General features: G+C 35.4%; 2 protein-coding genes across 3 annotated transcripts in view; one reads left to right on the top strand and one right to left on the bottom strand.

Moving 5' to 3' along the window:
- The window catches only part of LOC128176717 (F-box DNA helicase 1-like), a 46,960-nt gene extending 29,756 nt beyond the window's left edge, over nucleotides 1-17,204 (bottom strand). The window contains exons 1-13 of one of the 2 annotated variants that reach the window (XM_052843230.1): nucleotides 15,999-17,204; nucleotides 15,748-15,884; nucleotides 15,491-15,623; nucleotides 14,946-15,133; nucleotides 14,621-14,734; nucleotides 12,344-12,441; nucleotides 11,171-11,249; nucleotides 8,183-8,272; nucleotides 7,770-7,992; nucleotides 6,962-7,127; nucleotides 6,510-6,646; nucleotides 5,079-5,175; nucleotides 3,450-3,577 (exon numbers count right to left, since the gene is read on the bottom strand). In XM_052843230.1, the coding sequence (XP_052699190.1) occupies nucleotides 3,450-3,577; nucleotides 5,079-5,175; nucleotides 6,510-6,646; nucleotides 6,962-7,127; nucleotides 7,770-7,992; nucleotides 8,183-8,272; nucleotides 11,171-11,249; nucleotides 12,344-12,441; nucleotides 14,621-14,734; nucleotides 14,946-15,133; nucleotides 15,491-15,623; nucleotides 15,748-15,884; nucleotides 15,999-17,051 (2,643 nt within the window). In that variant the 5' untranslated portion in view covers nucleotides 17,052-17,204. The remainder of the gene's footprint in view (nucleotides 1-3,449; nucleotides 3,578-5,078; nucleotides 5,176-6,509; nucleotides 6,647-6,961; nucleotides 7,128-7,769; nucleotides 7,993-8,182; nucleotides 8,273-11,170; nucleotides 11,250-12,343; nucleotides 12,442-14,620; nucleotides 14,735-14,945; nucleotides 15,134-15,490; nucleotides 15,624-15,747; nucleotides 15,885-15,998) is intronic. The other variant, XM_052843231.1, reaches the window with a different exon arrangement.
- Nucleotides 8,280-11,149, top strand: LOC128176719 (uncharacterized). The gene has a single exon (XM_052843233.1). The coding sequence runs from the start codon at nucleotides 8,742-8,744 to the stop codon at nucleotides 10,725-10,727; it is 1,986 nt and encodes a 661-aa protein (XP_052699193.1). The 5' UTR covers nucleotides 8,280-8,741; the 3' UTR covers nucleotides 10,728-11,149.
- Nucleotides 17,205-21,408: the final 4,204 nt, after the last annotated feature.

Below are 21,408 nucleotides of genomic sequence, written 5' to 3'. Positions count from 1 at the left end.
AAATCGATACTCATCGAAACTTATCGAAAGTGGAAAAAAAAAGTGAAAAAGTAAACACTAAAAGTGAAAAGTAAAACACAATAACTATTAGGTATCAAATGTTTTAATTGTATTCACACTGATTAACATTTACATTACTACCTTATATTGTGTGCTAGCCCTTCAAGGTATGGTAAATAATTGCCATTCGCGACTCGTTCTCCAAATGTTGAAACGATCAAGTAAATCTGTTTGTTTTAATTTTCCAATAACTTTTTTTTTTCATTTTTCCGATCACATTTGTCACATTAATTTGTTTTTATTCCTTTGCAAAGGAATAAATGTAAAATCGCTTCCTCCCTCAGCAATATCGTGACTGAGAATAAAATAAGGACAATAACCTGAAAGTGTTCAAACATTAATATTTTCATATCCATTGTTCTTTCCCACTGTAAGCCCATACAGAGCAGCTGCATTCATTACTCTATAATCGCAATTGCTCTAAAGGTTATTTATTATTGTATAATAAAAATGTGCCTAAATAAAACGAAAGTGTTTGATTTTTATATTTTCATGTACAAAATTCAACGTATAAGGAAAGATAACTCTTCCTAACTATACCATGATTTATGTACCTTACTGTTGGCGTACTATTGTGTCATAAAGGTGTGACGTCATATATTTTTTAATGACGTTATAGATTTAAACCACTATAGATACATTGTGTGTTTTTCTCCAACTCCCTAAAATTGATGTATTTAAAACATGTCTTATATTAACATTTTAAAGGAATTACTGTTATAACATACCATTGATTTTGTTAACAAATCTATGTGAAGTAAAAAAAAATACATTACAGTCTGAACGTTTATTTTTTATGCAATAGCTAAATGTCAAGGTTTAGGCTAATGCAGGGTACTTGCGAGTGGTAAAATGCAAATATAAGTAATAAACAACGATTATTTAGTGAACATGGCGTTATGAATAGCAACTGCTCTGCTGGCATATTTTCCATGATGCGCTAGCGCGCATCATGGAATATGCCAGCAGAGCAATTGCTATTCATAACGCCATGTTCACTAAATAACGTTGTTTATTTCTTAAATATTTTTATTTCAATTTATATCGATGAGTTGTCGTCATCCATGAGATGTTTTTTGTTGACATGTCACGTAGATGAGTTTTATTTTCGATTAGTTGACTTTCGATGAGTTGTCGCATTCGGCGAGTTGTCTTTCGATGAGATCTCTGGCACCGGGTTGGCATTAACAATTTATCGATCTTAGAATGCTTGCATAGTAATCTCACAAACTGTAGCTTTGTAGCTCTCAAAAAAATTTTTTTTTAACATTTTCCAAAATATATATTTCCATGTTAAACTTTGAACCTATCTTGGAGCCGCAGTAATAATCAATGGGTCACAGCTTTATTGATTAACAAGAGGCCAATTGGCCTTAACGGTCATCTGAGTAGCATATATCCCATACACAAACTTGTCATGGAGTCTCATATATGCATCTAATTAATTAGGTTTCATACTGAAGTAGAAAAATTTTAAATTTTTAATGATGACCACATTTCAAAAAGAACTGTGAAACCTATTATTTTGGTGAAAAACTAAAAGATCTGGTCTACAAAATCATGAATTCAGTTTTCCTTTCAGGTGTGTGGGAGTAAACAAGATAATTTTTAACGATATATACATTAACATCTATACATCCATTTACATCCACAGGCCCTGCCCTAGAGTCAAAACCCATCCTTGAGGGGACATGAAAATTAAAATTTCAGTAGAGGACTTCCTGGTGAACATAATTATTAGTCAGTTTTTTTATACAGATGTGTGAGAATAGAGAAGAAAATTTTTAAACATTATATGCATTAACACTATATTGCCATATTGCGCACCCCCCCCCCCCCCTTTCATGTCCTGAACCCCTGACCCAGGGGCCATGAATTTCACAATTTAGGTAAAGGAGATTGTGGATATCATAACCATGTATTCAGTTTTTGCTCACATGTGTGGGAGTAGAGAAGAAGATTTTTTAAGATTTAAAAGTTTTTCTATATGGCCATATTGGCCCCACCCTAGAGCCTGAACACCTAACAAAGGGGTCATGAATTTAACAATGAAGGTAGAGGGCCTCATGGACATCATATCCATGCATTTAGTTTTTAACAAATATATATGGTAGTAGAGAAGAAGATTTTCTAAGATTTAATACATTTTTAATATATGGCCATATTGGCCCCACCCTAGAACCAGAACCCCTGACCCAGGGGCCATAAGTTTCACAATTTTGGTAGAGGGCTTCATGGACATCATAACCATGCAACCAGTTTTTTCCTCACATGCGTGGAAGTAGAGAAGAAGATTTTTGAAAATTTGGCTTTTTTTGCATATTTGGCCCCGCCCGTGGCACCCCAGGGGTGGTAGAGCCATGAATTTCACAATTTAGATTCTTCTTACCATAAAGATGCTTCACACCAAAAATGGTAACGATTGGCCTGGTAGTTTTCAAAAAGAATTTAAAAATGTAAAATTGTTAACGCACGACGCACAGACGCACGACGCATGACGACGGACGAAGACCAATTGCAATAGGTCACCTGAGTGACTCAGGTGACCTAAAAATCTACATTATTTAAGGATGTTTGCATAGTAATCTCACAAATTGAAGCATTGTAGTTCTTGAGAAGAAGGTTTTTAAACATTTTTTCTTTATATTTAAAACTTTGAACACCACCTTGGGCCCATTTTTGTCCAGAGGCCACCATATTTTCATTATATATACTAGCTTTTGTGTAAACATTGGCACTTCTGGTTCAGTGGTTCTAGAGATGAAGATTTTTAAATATTTTTCCTACCTATTTCTCTGTTAAACTTTGAACCTTGCCTGGGACCCAAGTTTTGGTCCTTCTAAGGGTCATGATTTTACAATTTAGAATCTTCACTATACAAAAAGCTTTTGTGTAAATATTGGCATTTCTGGTGCAGTGGTTCTTGAGAAGATGATTTTTAAAAACACACATCTTATACCGGTACTCACTGTTTCACGATTATCTCTCTTTTACAAAAGGTTTTAACAATTTAGAATTCCCTTCCAATAAGGATGTTTTGTACCAAGATTGGTTAAATTTGGCCCAGTGGTTTTAGAGAAGAAGTAAAAAATGTGAAAGTATACAGATGGACATATGGACAGACAGACAGACAACGGACAACAGGTGATCAAAAAAGCTAACTAGAACCTTTGGATCAGGTGAACTAATAAGAGTGAGAAATTTTGGTCCAAAAACATCCCGAAAGTATACAGATGGACAGACAGACGGACGGACAGACAGAGAGATGGACAACAGGTGATCAGAAAAGCTAACTTGAACGTTCAGATCAGGTGAGCTAAAAAGAGTGAGAAATTTAGGTTCAGAAAAATCTAGAATCCAGTTCCTGACTTTAGAGTTGTTTCCCTTACCCCAACAAAGGCAACCCTGATATTGGTTTCCCCAGCATAACAGCATTTCTTGACCGCTTCAGAGAAAACAGTGAAGTTACAGCGACATAGAACAGCTATCTGTCCACTGGTCTCTCCATACACACAGCCTGACAATAATTAATACAAAGATCAAGTTTACCGGTTTCCTCAAAATCCAATATAAACTTATTTTTCAATAAACTGCAATTCTTTTTATTTTTAAACTATGTTAAATTATGTTTTTTCATTGATTTTGATTTTCCCCATCAAATGTTCCTAGATGCCTGGCTCCCCTTATTTACAAGACTTCCCATTCCCTACCAGAGTGGTCCTAGATTCCTTGCTTGCCTTACTTACAAGAGTTACAATTCCCTTCCATAGTGATCCTAGATTCATGGTTTCCCTTACAGGGGTTTCCATTTCCTAGATTCCTGCCTCCCCTTACAAGACTGCCCATTCCCTACCAGAGTGGTCTTAGATTCCTTGCATCCTTCCTTGCAACAATTTCCATTTCCTAGATTCTTGGCTCCCCCTTCTTACAATTCCCTTCCAGAGTGGTCCTAGATTCTGGGCTCCCCTTACTTAGAAGAGTTCCCATTTCCTAGATTCCTGGCTCCCCCTACTTATTACAAGACTTCCCATTCCCTTACAGAGTGGTCTTAGATTCCAGACTCCCCTTATTTAGAAGAGTTCCCATTTCCTAGATTCCGTGCCTTCCTTACTCACAACAGTTATAATTTCCTAGATTTCTGGCTCCCCCTACTTACAAAACTTCTCATTCCCTTTCAGAGTAGTCCTAGATTCTGGGCTCCACTTACTTAGAAGAGTTCCAATTTCCTAGATTCCTGGCTCCCCTTACAAGACTTCCTATTACCTACCAGAGTGGTCCTAAATTCCTTGCTTCCCTTTCTTACAAGTGTTCCCATTTCCTAGATTCCTGGCTCCCCTTACTTACAAGACTCCCAATTCCCTACCAGAGTGTTCCTAGATTCCTTGTTTCCCTTACTTACCAGAGTTCCCATTATCTACCAGAGTGATCCTAAATTCCTTGCTTTCCTTACTTACAAGACTAGTGTTTCCATTTCCTAGATTCCTGGCTCCCCTTACTTACAAGACTTCCCATTCCCTACCAGAGTGATCCTAGATTCCTGGCTCCTCTTACTTACCAAAGTTCCCATTCTCTACCAGAGTGATCCTAAATTCCTTGCTTTCCTTACTTACAAGACTAGTGTTTCCATTTCCTAGATTCCTGGCACCCCTTACTTACAAGACTTCCCATTCCCTACCAAAGTGTTCCTAGATACCTGGCTCCTCTTACTTACCAGAGTTCCCATTCTCTACCAGAGTGATCCTAAATTCCTTGCTTTCCTTACTTACAAGACTAGTGTTTCCATTTCCTAGATTCCTAGCACCCCTTACTTACAAGACTTCCCATTCCCTACCAAAGTGTTCCTAGATTCCTGGCTCCTCTTACTTAAAAGACTTCCCATTACCTACCAGAGTGATCCTAGATTCCTTGCTTCCCTTTCTTACAAGTGTTCCCATTTCCTAGATTCCTGTCTCTCCTTACTTACAAGACTTCTCATTCCCTACCTGAGAGTTCCTAGATTCCTTGTTTCCCTTACTTACCAGAGTTCCCATTTCCCACCAGTGTCTTCTTCTCATGTTTCAGTTCCTCAATACAGTATGCAGCCACTTGCGCTATCTCTGGACCAAACCTGAATGACTAAAAAACAACAACAACAATATAGAAACAGATAATTATGACTAAAAATATAACATCATACGATTTGGGATTCTGAAGTACTTAAGGTAGTACAAAACACCCGTAAAATCAATATTTTGAAATATTTTCTCAAATAGGCAAAGAAATGGGTTAATGTTATGTAAAAGTTAATTTCAATCCATTATTTTAAAAAAGAACATAATGTAAATCATTCCAATCAACCACTCATGGCATAGAAAAAAATTGATGTACAGAGGATTTTGATTATTTCGAAACCTACATTTGAATTGAATTCATGTGGTTTTTGTCCAATTTAGCCTTTTATCATTGCAAAATGTGTAACTTGTCTTCTGTTCATATTAAAGACCTGAAATTTGGTCACAACTATCCCTAGTGTTTACACTTTATAACCAATAAATTTCAAGGTCATATAAAAAAGTCAAAGGTCAAATAAGATGACGTCATCTAGGATTTTTATTAAATTTACCTATGTCAAATATACTTAAACCTAAATTAATCTAAAACCATTAAACCAATGGTCAAATTGTCATTATTTTGAAATATCTTCATTACAGGGTAATGGCAATCATATTGTTAAATTTTATTTAAATTTGAATAATACAACTTCCTTTTAGAGATAGATGTAAGTGATGCAAATTATCGTCTTAAAAAAGAATTCACAAGTGCTAGTTTTACAATTTATTACAACAGAAGTGACTTTAATTTGCCAGTTATAATTTATTTCAGTGTGTTTAGGTAACAAAAAGATTTGCTGCATAAAAGGCAGCACAGACATTTGTAATATCTTGAAAAGTAACTCATTGGCAGAGCAAACCATAACGATCACTTATATATTTTTACCCTCCACTTAAAGGAGGTTCAATTGGTAGGTTTGGGGCGATGTAGGCATAAATTGCCAGAAATATTTTAAAGATTTTATTCAAATGAGCAAATTATTAAATTTTTAAAAACATTGAATCATAGGATAAAACTAACTGATCTGTTTTGTATTACCTTAATTCTATAAATGTGTATGAGTATAAGATATTTGTAAATCATTCAAATCAGATAAAAATAAATCCAAGACGATTACTTCAACAGTTTTTGCAAGATCATTGGGGAAAATATTTATACTAACCTGTAAAACAATCTACACTGTTACTTGTCTCCAAAAGGAGTGTTGGAGATGTACTGTAATTAAGGTCTTCAGTTTCAGTACTGTATTTAATCACTTAATGCATTTAAACATTTCTTTGAGACGACTGACTGAGATTTTACAAAGCCCCAGAAGCTGCTTGGCTTATACAGTTCTGAGTGTTACCTGGCTGTCTTACCTGTGTCAGGTAAAAGATAAACGATGCCCTGATCTGCTGGAGAGCATTGACTGCCCCCCTGAAGGAGTAGATTTGTTGGTGAGGGTCCCCCACCAGGATCTTTGCCTGGGGCTGACTGAGGAGTAAATCTGATATGGCTGAAATTGAAATCATTGAACTTTGAGTTGTATCAGTTAACTTCAAGAATGACATCAGGTTTTAATGTTCATACAGTAGATGGAAGAAAAATCAGGTAACTTATTGATCAATCTGTATAAACTTTAATTGTCTCCTCAATTTTATATAAAATGATGGCGTAATTGCATTTGAATCATACCCAAATGCTGAGAACTAGCCACTAATAATTAAAATCATTACTAGTATTTTTTTCACAGAATGATATTTTGAAATACCAGTATACACAAACTCTACAAGGTTCACCTAAGTGAGTCCAAAGTGAGACAATGACACACCTGGGGTCAGATCCTGGGCCTCGTCAATCAGGATACAGTCGTAGTTACTGAGTCGGGGTCTGTATAGCTGGTACAGTTTGAGGTAACCGTCATGTGTCATTGGAACGTTGGGATTCCTCAAGTCCTTCATCTTCTCCCACAGAAATTCAGCATCTTTTACATAACCCTAGCAGTAAAATCAAGTAGAAAATCAGCATTTTGTATCTAGCCCTAGTGGTGAACAAATCAGGTACTCGGCAATCAAGAAAAAAAGAATTTTCAATTCTTATCTAATCTTTGATCTTGTTGTCTTGAAAAAATCCAAAACAGCCTGATAAGTTAACTGAACATTCTCATAACTTCTTTAGAATACGAGCTGTGACTGTCACGTTGAAAATTTTTATTCTGAAATTAACATTTACAACTAAAACGACTGGAAAATGTTAAGAATTTTTTGCTTCTGATGGTCATATTTTTGAGGGAGAAGTTATTCAGAGGTCTTGATTGAAGTAAAATTGGTACATGTACATTATAGTCATACTGTCCAAAAGTTGGTTATGGGTATTTTATACATGAATTTTACTTTCAGAGAAATCTTTTTTAAGATACAAATCAATGACTTAATTGAATCAGAATTATCATAAAATTTGAAGTTATATCCAGATTTATCCTAAAATTTTGGCATAAAAAAATTTAAAAATTAAGCAAACACAATTACAAAACATTGACAGTTCAATTAGCCATTTGATTTGATTGGGAGACAGCTATCCATATAAGCACAGTGCCACCATAACCAAAATCACAACAATGGAGTCCTCTCGTTAATTACCTGTCTCTTGTCCACTTCAATGTACACTCGCAATCCATTGTCATTCATTCTCTGGGTCGGGGTGTGGTCCAGAGATATTGTTCGGTCTGCTGAAGAAAAGAACACCTTGAGCGTGTCCTGCACAAGTTTGGCCCGTATGAACAAATTGTCTCCTTTACGAGATGGAAGGAGTTGTGTTATGGCAAACACAGACAATTCTCGGAGCTTTTTGGCATCTTTAAACCTAAAATATATATCACAAGACACAAGCTAATTTGTTGGTAGCATAATTTCCCCGATTTACAAGGATCAAATTTAAGTAATCCACACCATATTTAATTTTTCATACTAATTTATCTTTACTTTTCAATACATTTTTTTTTAATCAATACAGAAAATAAAATTTTCAGAAAATTCAGTTAATATTGAGTTACTTTCTTCCAACAGACTTGAAGGCCAATGAATGTCCGGTCTGGCATTCTACATTTTTTGGAAACTTTGTTTTAGCAAAATCACAAACAGATCTGAAAAACAAAACAGTTTTGTAATAAAAAAATGATTCTTGAGAGGTGAAATACAATATAAGAATAAATAAATCTTTTAAATATGTAATAAAAAGAGTTATTCCTCTTTGCACACAATGCTACATATTATTTATATTGAAAATATTTTCACATATGTGCTCAATACACATAATTAACATCACTATAAGGATTATTTGAGTCATGTTATTTATATATATGAAGCATGTAATCACATTGGTTGAAGCAAAATTTCTGTCACTTTCTGTATCAAAAGGTTTTCCCATGCATAGCTAAAATTAGACATATTTCTCTCAAGTTATGGATTCAGACAGAGCAATACAAATGTAAGTTTATTTTAAAGTTCACAATTTTTTAATAACAATTGGTCATTGATGTATACAATTTCAGTAAAAAAAACATCAATTAATTCTTATGTTCTTTCAATAGAGGAGAAATTCCTGTTCAGAAAATGTCTGAGTCGGTGTATGTGAGGATGTGTCACAAGATAGGGACCCCACAACAGGTGGCCTTCAGGAGAGATATAGTGGATATGATGGAGTTGTTTAGGAATCAACATGATCTGGCGAGATCAATGATGAGTGGAAGTAGGAGAGAAGGATTTAGATTACATGGTTCAGATGTAGACATTATGTACTGGCCAGCTAACCACCGAGTGATCTGGGACTTCTCTCAGTCTGAGTATTACAACATACACCGACAGGTACTGATTCTCTGTGACAGTTCTGAGAGTCCAGCAGGATTTACGTTACTTTGGTTACCATTGGAAAGAGCTTGCCAGGTAGTGTTGTCATCGTGTGTGAGGATGATTGGGGGACTCTATCTATCAAGTTTTAAATATACAGAGACAACACCTGATTCTACAATACATGGACCATGTAGCAGTGGAACACTATATGGTTCACTAGAATATGATGCTGCTCATTGTTTTGTCAGTGATTTTTGGCCTCCCTCTGCCTCCTCATGGATAGACAGATGTCACTCATGGCCCCCACCTCATGTTGTCAATGACATCATCAGAAATGGATGTCACTTTGTAGCAATAGGTCACAAACTAGGAAACCATGAAGACAACGAATGGAGAATTTCTTTCTCTCTGGCAGAAAACAAACTTGTGTATTCAATGAATCATACACAGTTCTTAACTTACGGTTTGTTGAAATTATTCTTAAAGGAAATAATTAACAATGGATTAAGAGATGAGGATAAACTACTGTGTTCCTACCACATGAAAACAGCTGTTTTTTGGGCCATTCAACAAAACACACTACCTCACTGGTGTCCACAAAATCTCCTGGCCGCTTTCTGGGTCTGCTTCAAACTTCTCCTTAAACGGGTGTATGAGGGGATCTGTCCAAATTTTTTTATTCCAGAAAACAACATGTTTTTAAGCAAAATTCATGGCCAAGCACAATTAAGTTTATTCAGGCGACTGTATGGGTTGTATGAGAAGGGTATAGCATTGCTGCTACACAGTCCCTCCATCAGGTCCTCTATCATTGATGTCCTCTGTAATCCCAGACTCACGGTGTGTACTGATGAACACACTCTGATTTCTGAGGCTGAGTTTGATGTACAATTATTTGGTGAGATATATAGCACTGGTGCCATACAAACATTAGACCTACAGGACTGTATGAAGTACCTACACACAGTAGAACAGTTGATAGATTCTCCCCTGACACAATATCAAGTTGTAAGTTTACAGAAATATACAGCCACCATCCTTCGGTACACTGCTTTTATATTACACAACATATACATAAACACAGGTGTCAACAAACAGATGTATATTGCACACAAAATGTCAAGGCATATGCTGAAATTAGCGGCCAAGTTTGGGTATGTTTCTGACATGTTGTACATTGCCATGTATTATTACAAGACACTCAGATACAGGGAAGCTTTATCTGTTATAGAGATGACAAAGGTCAAGTTAGTACAGCCATATCTGATGTATGAAGATCATGTAGACAGAGAGAGGTATACTGAGGCTGTAGGGGGACAGTCCTGGTCTACAAAGATGAGACAGGCTGTAGCAAGGGATATCACACTTCACAGTGAAATATGTTACATTAGTGAACTATTACTGGAGCAGCAGTCTATTAGACAAAACAGATGCCATACATTGTTTATTCCACTGTTTGTACTGTTGCACATGTTAGAGTTTTTGTGCTCCAGACATGTTGACACAATAACAGCACAAACAGCTCTAGATGATCTACAGGTCCTAGTCCACCATGATCAGGGACTGTATATAGGTGATATATGTAGAGACATCTCCTGGGAGATCCTGGGGATCTGTCAACAGATGGCAGGAAACCTCCAGACTGCCTTGTACTCATTCCAACAGTCACTCAGGCAAGTTCCATTCAATAAAATACAAACTGCTACCACAGAAAGAATCCAAGACTTACACTTTTACACACCTCTATGAAGCCACAATTTACACTCTTAGTTAGGGATATGAAACATTCAATAACATGGAACAGCCATATTAACATGTTATTTAGTTAGCTTCCTTGACAAAAATATAGTGCCAGAAAATTTGTGGAGAAAAATCTTTTTTGATCAGGAGTAGATATTTATTAATGACTGTTTTTTTCAAAAGTACATATCGAATTGGTTAAGTAAGATTGAAAGTTTCATTTAATCTTACAAAAATAAATATACTTAAAGGATGTGAAGATGTTTATATTTGTGCTCATGGCGCATGAATAAGCATAGTTTATTCGTAGAAAATTGAACGTCGCAGATTTCCAATGCAAACACAAGGGGAAATATACACTGATTGTAAATATGTCATCACCTATAATGTGGATAACGTCTTGAACACTTTAACATAATAATCAGGACTGTATGAATGTTGTTATGTTTTACCTGTTATAAACAACCAACAGGAACTTCATGGACGGTCTCATCTGGGTGTAGCGAACCAGGGTCGTAGTTTTACCGGTTCCTACATACACAATATTTAAATTAATACTTACAAGTATTTATTTATCATTTGATCATGCCGTATTTGATCACCTCATAATGTTTAAAAAATGATTCCTTATTACTTATATCTACTAGCATATAGTTTTTAGCAATTGTACTATTAGATTTAAAATTAAAGTCATTGATAAAATGTATTCAAAATATTTATGTAAATTTGATTTGAGTGAAATATGCATAGATTGCGTAGTCTTAGCTCAAAAGCCAGACAAATCTTGTTAATTTCAAAGAGCAATGGCTGAGTGGCCAGCGATAAAATAAACAGGCCAACATCAGCTGTTTGACACAACTAGACAAAGTCCAAGCTCTTGTTAAAATGGTACTATTAATTTTATTTCCATGTATTAGAACATTAATCCTCTAAGACCATTGTTCCTGTCATCAAACAAGTTTTCCCTGTGTATTCACCATTACATAACCAGCCATCTGTTGACTCATAGTGAGGTCAATGTTTTTTCAACAATATCCGGTGTCAGAAGCAAGCACCTCTCCCGTGTCACACATCACAGTTCATTCGAGTGCAGGAAGAGCAATAATTATGATTAATTGATTTAAAACTAATTTACTTTGTGTCCCATTATGCAATTTAATGTTATTATTTTACATAGACACTGTAAAAATTTTAATGATCATTTGTACGGCTTGATGATGACAATATAAGACACGCAAACGGTTCTTTCTGGTGATTTTTAAAAACAATCAAAGAATTGGTCATGACTAATTATCAATTAAGTAATTGCTTTTGTTGATGTTGAGATCTACAAACTTTACTGCTTTTAAGTGCTTAAAATACATTATCAGTGCATGCACATCAATGACTTTTCAATAAACTTGATTGAAAATTTTCTGGGTTTTTTGTTGTTGCGTATTACCGGTACACAAAGAAGCAACGTTTTTTTTTCAGCATTTTACACCCAACTTTAGGGATGCATATTGTACACAAGTGTGGGCTATACACAAGAATTTACGGTATTACAATTTATGTCAATGGCTTTCATTTAAAAATAAATACTTTAGTTGAAAAAAAATGTCTACCTGCAACAACTAACAACTCACCTGCAAAAGCAATGATTTTGATTACTTCCCCTGCCTGGACATTGTGGTTAACAATGCGTAGCTGTTCATGAGTTAATTTCACTATTGTATCTGATCGACTACAAAACAAAAGAACTCGTTTTGACTTGTAATCACTCCTGTACATGACTACAATTAACATGGTACCATTACAGACCATTATTTGTAAACCGATAAAACAGTCCAGTCCAATATGAAAAATCGTAATATTACTTAAATAAATAATATTACTAAAATGTGTATTACAAATCTTTGCAATATTATGGTGGCATTGATCTGCCACCACTTGTCAGATAATTATGTTAACTTCTCATTTGATAATGTCAGATCTTTATGTTGACTTGTCAGAAAATAACCAGTGACTAGAAACTCAATATTTTGTTGTCAAAGTGTGTTAGTGTCACTTACTGCCATTTACTTGTCATCATCATATCATATAGGTCAACATAAATATCTGACAAGTTTACATAATCATCTACGGTAACAAGTCGACATAAGATCTGACAAGTTATTAAAATTATCTGTCAAGTCAACATCAAGATCTGACAAGTTAACATAACTATCTGAAAAAAATAACATGGCCAATAGTTTTAAGGAAATTTTCATTCATATTGTAAATTGACTTGTCAGATAATGATGTTGACTTGTCAGATGTTAAGTCGTCTTGTCAAATAATTATGTCGACTTGTCAAATAATTATATCGACCTAAAAGATGATTATGTCGACTTGTCAGATTCTTATGTCGACTTGTCAGAAAATATTATTTTAAATGGATGGCACAAATTGGGCGTGGAAAGGTTAAAGTGTTGAGTTCTTAAACACGTGTATAAGTGACAAGTTGACTTAAAGAACTGACAAGTAAACATAATTATCTGACAAGTCGACATCAAGATCTGACAAGTAAACATAGTTATCTGACAAGTGGTGGCAGATCTATGCCACCATATAATATAGATCTTATATTACGAATTTTCGTAATGAAGTTATACTACGAGAACTTGTAAGATATCAAGCGGTGGGAAACTATATTACAGAAAATCGTAATACTAAACAAAATTCGAGTTTGACTGCAATTGCTTTGTATCTGATTATGATGTCAGCCTAGTATAAAGTTCCACCGGTACTGATAACGCTGGGTCAGTTCTGTCAGTGGCGCCAATAAGAAATCATGGAAACGCAATAAGAAAGTACCATCAGCGAAGGGTAAGTGAACATTTTGTTCAATTACTCGTTTGAGTATTTGAAATCTCTGAGTGATGCGCGGATCTCTGTTAATTACAGATATATTAATGATTTATTTTTCTGCGAAAGAAACACACATAGGATAATAATAATGATAACTTTAAAAAACCGCAAGTAAAATCTTTTATAGTCATAGCAGAACAGACACCAAATAAAAGATAAGTAGCAAACATCCTGGAATTTTTTATGATTTGGGAAAAAAATATAATAGCGTTCATGTTTATCTACTTTTCATCATGATGGGATTATTTTCGCTCTTAAATAATAGTACTTATCACATAAACTAACAACATAAACAAACAACAAATGAACAAAGCGGAAACATTGTAACCATGAATATTATGAATGTGCCGTGACATTGTGTTTGCCCTATTTACATGCATGTACAATAAGTTCAGTGGTGAAAATTTTTCTTTTAAAGCGCGATATGTTGAACATTCTAATAGAGAAATCCTAGATCACCTAGTGTATTAGCTCATTCCCCACAGCATCCAAAATATGCTAATGTACCCATGATAAAAGTCATGTCTGTTTGAACCAAGAAAGTGCCGATCGTTTCCAGTGTCCTGTTGAATAATTGCACGTGTTCAAATGCCCCATGCTGTGACCTTTCATTCTCAATTATTTTATGTGGTTTCAAAAATATGCAAATATTTAGCAACAAAGTTTGTTGATACCATGGATACAGGCACGTAGCATCAGGGCGAGGGGGAAGGGAAGCAAACATTTTCTTAAATTTACAAATTGAATTATCAGGGCGTTGCAAAACTACTTGGAAAATTAACAGTACTTTACAGTAAAACGTGCTTAAAACAAAGTTCCTGGGAAGGGCGATTTTGTTTCATTTCAAACTTAATTTGTTACACCCATTATCTTCACAAGGAGAATGAAAATCACTTCCCAACAAGCATCAATTCATTATAAGCAAGTTCGCTAACTTTGCTATAAGTATGTTTTACTGTTTAACAATTTTATTTAATTTGATATTGCCTAACTTGTCACTAGTTTTGTAATACCTGTAATTGGTAATGCTCTGTTGACCTCCCTTGGTAACTGCCTTTAGATCTCCATAATGAGCCACAGAGGAATTCTCAAACAGATACAGGGCATAGAACAACCGGTAATGCATCCTGTCAATCAGAACAGTTATATGCTGTTAAAATTCTTTTAAAGAACATGACAAATATGAGAGTCTAGTTAATTAATTTAACTAAAGCTACACATGTACATACATGCAGTAACATACAGTTAAACAAATATTTTGTGCTTAATCGGATTGCTTCGACTTATTTCAAGAAATTGTTTCACTCTCCACATCTCTCAGTTATTTTGTACTCTTACCCATTCCACACAGCACTTCTTTTGAGGAATTTCATCACCAACAAAATGGATGCACAGCAATACAACATCTCCAGAATTTCCTCTGTCAGACACATAGAACGTGACATACAACGAACGATTTCCTGTACGTCCGCCACTGTCTCTGAGATCACAACCAGGGTGATGATTAAACTCCAGGGATTTGGAACCTATTACAAGCAATTATATTTTTAAAAATCATGTTCTAAGCTAAAATTGCAGATACATGTATAACCTCTTGTAAATTGTAGTATCGGTATTTTTCCTGAAAATTTATGAAATGGTTAAATTTTGTTATGTATTTACCACTCTCGGTTAATATCAAATTAATATGACTCTTTATAATAACCACCTCCACGAAATCATGTTTTTGTGCATCTCCCCACTATAGGATATCAAGCCCCAGTGTATTGACACCCTCTCTCTCTCTCTATGTCAAAATGTTGTGTATTTACCCTGTGTACCACCTTTGGAATATCTTGACCTTGTTTTTACTCTATATGTGATGTCATAATTTGTATATTTACCCCCTCAATGATGAGGTCTGACAATCTCTCCTCCATCAGAGCTTTGGCCCACGTATATTTCTTGTGTTGCTGCATTTTTTCTGACATATCTTTCCTCACAGACACAGGAAAGGAAAAGAAAGAACTGAAGTACCTAAAATTACAAAAAAAAACATGTCCTTAAGAAATACATAATAAATTTTTACTTGCTTTCATTTTAAAATTTAGGATAAGTTATGGAGTAAAGATGTTTCACTGTTCAGCACTAAAGAGATCACCTAATGAGTCCAGATAGATACTCTGATGTGTTTTTCATTCCGTTCTCCATCATGATTCGCCTAACAGCTGTCTTTGATTCCTCAGATGACTGGTTGTCCTTTTTAAGCTTATAGTAGGCCTTCTTCCACTTCATAAACTACAAATTCCATAAAAAAAATCAAAAACATACTCAACTGATTTTTTTTGTGCAAATAAATATCAAAGTTTTGTGGACTAAATGCAAAAGAGCTAAGCTTTAATAAAAATTAACCTTTTCCTGTGAAATAATTTCATTCCATCTTATGCACACTCTGTTGCAGTTTAGGCAAAGATCCAAAATAGGTAACTGGCAAAATATTTTCTGCAACAATTCATCTGGAATTTTATCAAAGTAATTTATTTTCTCTTGAGGCTGATGACCAAGAAGACCAAACTTTGAGTCAGTGGTTTCTTCTGCTGTCCACAACACATCATCATCTGAGGAATTCATTTCTTCCAGCTCCTTAGTAAAAAGAGCTACCTTAGTCCTTGGTACTTTAGATAAAATAGGAAATGTTTTCTTTCCTACTTCCCTTTTTCTTTTCTTTGTGTTTGAGTTTTTGGCCAAGTTTCTCTGCCCTTCAAATAATGCTTTCACAACATCGTTTTGCTGTAACTTTTGCATAGTTTGTTCACCATTCGCTTTTGATGTGGAAGAATCTGAGTCACTAACATAAATGGTTGAAGACTTTCTGAGTAATTTAATTGGTGAATACATTTTTGAAGGTGTTCCAGTCTGGCTGTTGGATGGATCTGAACGGTGTGTGGTTTTGGGTGACCTGCTTGTTGAATCGGTATCACTGATATAGATCACAGAAGAAGCTTCAGTTGATATGTTGGAAGAGAGCCTACTGTCTGTATCAAGTCTAATTTTTTTACCATCTTGTTTATCATTGTTGCAGTTAAAATATGATGCAATACTTTTCTGGCCCTTATACGAATCCGCACAGATTTTCGGAATACTTTTAATTGGACTGTCCTCAGCTTCAGCAGAGGGTAGTTCTGGACAAGTTTCCTGTCTGTGAAAATCTGAAGCAGACTGAAATCCGGGGGCACCCAATGCGAATGTTTTATCTTGATCATTCATGGCGTTCTTACGAGTTTTGTAAATTGGGAATAAATTATGTCGCTTTCTACTTTTGCTTTCACTACAAAAAAACGGATTCGTTAAGCTGGAACTGCCCTCACTCGACTTGGCAAGGGTGAAACAATCGACTCTGTCCAAGTGAATTTTACGTCGTTTTTGTAAATTTCCCGCCGATGAAAGCATGAATTGGTTTGACATTGGGTAAATCCTCCATATACGTTAATTTAAGTCGTGTCAACAGAGGGAATCTTTTTTAACCATGAATAAACTACATGCAATTTACAAGCGTTCATATTCCGTTCCTTTTCCGAGTTTTCCTTCTCAAGATGTACACTTCCGGTTGGAAGTAGTTTTATCAGTCGTACAACTGTATTTCGATTTTTTTTTATTTTTCGCTGTCTCTATTTTTTTAAATCATTTCATGGTTTTATTGACGCGGCCTTCTATGTAAAATAAGAAAATTATGTGACATTGATTGTGAACACACATACAATTCGATTCCACATATGGGGCGTCCGTGGGGTGAGCTCTCTCTCTCTCTCTCTCTCTCTCTCTCTCTCTCTCTCTCTCTCTCTCTGATACATTACATGTACATATAATACATTTTCAATTCAATTGCTTTATTGGCCAATAAAGGGCCCTCAACATGCTCAAGGGCAACATGAAGAGTGTATACTTAAAGCAATCAACATGCAGGCACGTAGCATCGTTTTTGAAAGTGGGGGGGGGGGGGGGGGGGGCGACACATCCAAAAAATCTTGACAGGCAAAAAAAAAAAAGGAAAAAAAGGGGGAAATTTTAAGTTTCCCAAAATCTTCAAAATCCTATTCCGTGGGGGGGGGGGGGGGGGGAGGCTGGCGTACTTCAATTTCACTCCTCATTTCCTATTTTCATATCATTTTTTTACATACTCCCAAAAAAGTGGGGGGCCAACTCCAGGATAATTCTATTTTTTATATGTAAATTTTTAAAAAATTTGTTGCTGCGAGAAAAAGTGGGGGGGGGGGGGGGGCAGGCCCCCCCTGCCCCCCCCCCCCCCCCTGATGCTACGTGCCTGACATGTTAAATAAATATATACAAGAGGGAAAGATTTGGATTATTCAAAGAGCTAGGACAGACATGAACATTTAATTAGTACATATACATGTATGTATATTTCTATAATCAATACATACACACACACACACATATATATGTTAAACATCCATACATAAATATGTCAAAATACATACAAATCTGAAATAGTTTATCAGATGATTGAAAATTAATATTTTACTCAGAAATACAAATTAAGGCAATGTCTTTTGTGGAAATTTACCAAGAGAGTTTATATATGTCTAATTTAAAATCCTAAATAATTTTTACTTATCTTGCAGACTAGTATAATGTTTTACTTTAGAAGAAATTAAATCAGATATATTCATGCACGTACATGTAACTTGTATGCATAGAATCATGATGATCAAGGTTATCATTATGTTCGATAACTCTAAATTATTTCGAATATATTTTATCGTACTATAAATCTGTCTTTTACAAGACAAAACAAATTTGTTTAGTCTTGTAGTGTTCGTATAATACAACTATTCAAAGAACTGCTTGTCTTAGTGGCTCCACGGAAACCTAAAGATAGAGGGGTTCGAGACACCGGTAAAACATTTTTTTTTACTAAATCGATCTCAACTTCTATATTTATTCCATTTTATCCATCGTGTCCAAAATTGCAACAGTAAAATGCATGGATATCATAAAAAAATTCTTTTTATTTTATTTCATTTATAGAGTTTGGAGGATAAATAACACTTATATGATGAAAAAAAAAATACTTCGAAGCTGAGGATCGGGGAAACTTAAGTTACTTATTTTAAAACGCTTCCAGTCTTTTTATCAGCAATGCCCGTTTTAAACTGTGAATATCTGTTAAATTCGATAAATACTTCGTATATTGACATAATTAATTCTACGGTTTTGAAAACTTGGCAAAGACTAGCCGAGGACACCGAATAATGTGCGTGTCCTATAATCTGATGAATTCTACAACGTATACAGAAATAAATACACAACACGCAAACTATTTTGAAGGTTAAGACAGAGTAACTTACTTTTAATTTAATTAGAACCATTTTAACAGGAGCTTGGACTTTGGGTAGTTGTGTCATACAGCATTGTAACGTAGGTCTGTCTATTTCATTGTAGGCCACTCAGTCATGGCTCTTTGAAATCAACAAGATTTGTCTGGCTTTTGAGCTAAGGCTACGCAATCGGTGTATATTTCGCTTGAAACCAGCGTCATTTCAACTTGTTTTGACGCAAGAAATAGATAGTTACATCCTACTGAAAGTCCAAGGACTTGTTAAAACGTTTCTAATGAGTGGAGAGTCATGAATCAGATAATTATATAAACCTATGTTAGAACTATAGTTAGGCATCAGAGAATCTTCCAAGCGAATCTTTACTTATCTTTTTTCCTAGGTGCAATATGTAACTCAGAAATTACTACATGCACGGATCTAGAGGATAGTCGGGGGGGGGGGGGGGGTAACATTTATGCTTATCAAAATCACGTAGTAAAACCGAACGTAGGCCTTGGAACCCCCGCCCCCTCCCCGGGTAAACAAGATTACCCCCCCCCCTCCCCTGATTAATCGGTTGACTTCAGAAAATGCAGAAACCACGTAGGCTGCTTAAGGTGGCTCTATACACCCACAGTTTATTCCAGTTTTCGATAGAAGACCACAAAACATATAGTTATCAAATATTAAAATGATGATAGGGATACTGTAGGTATTTTAAAAGAATTTTTTAATGTTTTTTCGTGTTTTTGTTAAATATTTTTTAAAAAGACAGCTATTAACAAATTGAGAGAAATGTTTTGTCATATGATGGATATTTCCTTCGGACACAAAAATGTTATTGTAATTTTTTTTATTATTTCCCCAAAACATAATTTTTCATATTTTCTTACTCTGTTGACAAATCATCTGAAAAAGTTTCTTGATGTTAAAAGAAAATGTATTTTAATAAATGTGACATAAAAACTTGAATGAAAATCATTGCAAATAAACACAAAAAATATTATAACTATTTTTTGGTATGAAAGTTCCTCAGGTAAGGGTTATCGTTCCTAAGTCTCAAGGCCCAAACATCTTGGGGACTTTTTCATTTCTGAGTTGAAGAAAATTTCCTTAATATAATGTTGGAATGATAAATGCATACATATTTCATTATAGGTCTGTATAAGTGAATATATTCGTTTTAATGCAAAATTAAAGTATATTATAATTGAAATATTTTCACCGGTTTAGAATTTTCTTTCACCGTATTCAACCAATAATACGTTTTAGAAAATTTTGGAAAGTAATAAAAATTATATTTCTGAACGGGAATCGAAGTCATGACCTACAGGCTTGTAGTAACCCCACTAACCCACTGCGCTACGGTGTAACACATCAATGATGAGAAAGAAACTATTTAAAAAATTATACTTGATTTTATTGTTTATTTCGATAAATAATACCACACAACATGAAGGTGTCACATACCACATTACTTGTAAGTAATGAATTTTCCAATTATCAAATTCAATCTCTTCATTTAACAAATTTTTCTAAAAGAGCGGTCCCCATACAATTCGCCTCAGTTTAAATCAGCCAGTACCGGAATTGCATGCTTCCAGATTTACTTTTTTGCGTACTGCGTCATCAAAAAGTGGTGTATATAGCCACCTTAAATCATATCAAGTACATGAACATAACTCAAAAGCTTATAGATACATGTATATATATACCCTAATCATCATGGTATTTATAAGTTTTCGATACATAACATGATGGTAAATTATAACTGATGATATGACTTGGTGGTCAAAGGCAAGGAACCAAAGGTCGCTGGTTCGAACCCAACTGTGGTCGCTTTATGAACTGTGTTATACCCCGTGACAAGACACTTATCTACATGTAGCATGTTCCAGTCCACCCTGCTGCAGTTTGGTACAGCCTTCACCTAAAGGGACTGGTGTCCTACCCAGGTACAGGCTTCGCCTAAAATTAAACCTGCAATGGGCTGGTGTTCTACCCAGGTACAGCCTTCACCTAAAGGTTAACCTGCGATGGACTGGTGTTCTACCTAGGTACAGCCTTCCCCTAAAGGTTAACCTGCGATTGACTGATGTTCTACCCAGGTACAGCCTTCCCCTAAAGGTTAACCTGCGATTGACTGATGTTCTACCCAGGTACAGGCTTCACCTAAAGGTTAACATGCGATGGACTGTTGACCTACCCAGGTACAGGCTTCACCTAAAGGTTAACCTGCGATGGACTGGTGTTCTACCTAGGTACAGCCTTCCCCTAAAGGTTAACCTGCGATTGACTGATGTTCTACCCAGGTACAGGCTTCACCTAAAGGTTAACCTGCGATTGACTGATGTTCTACCCAGGTACAGGCTTCACCTAAAGGTTAACCTGCGATAGACTGGTGTTCTACCCAGGTACAGCCTTCCCCTAAAGGTTAACCTGCGATTGACTGATGTTCTACCCAGGTACAGGCTTCACCTAAA

This window comes from Crassostrea angulata, chromosome 3 (assembly GCF_025612915.1).
Source record: "Crassostrea angulata isolate pt1a10 chromosome 3, ASM2561291v2, whole genome shotgun sequence".
Taxonomy (NCBI): domain Eukaryota; kingdom Metazoa; phylum Mollusca; class Bivalvia; order Ostreida; family Ostreidae; genus Magallana; species Magallana angulata.
This window is presented reverse-complemented; position numbering and strand designations above follow the sequence as displayed.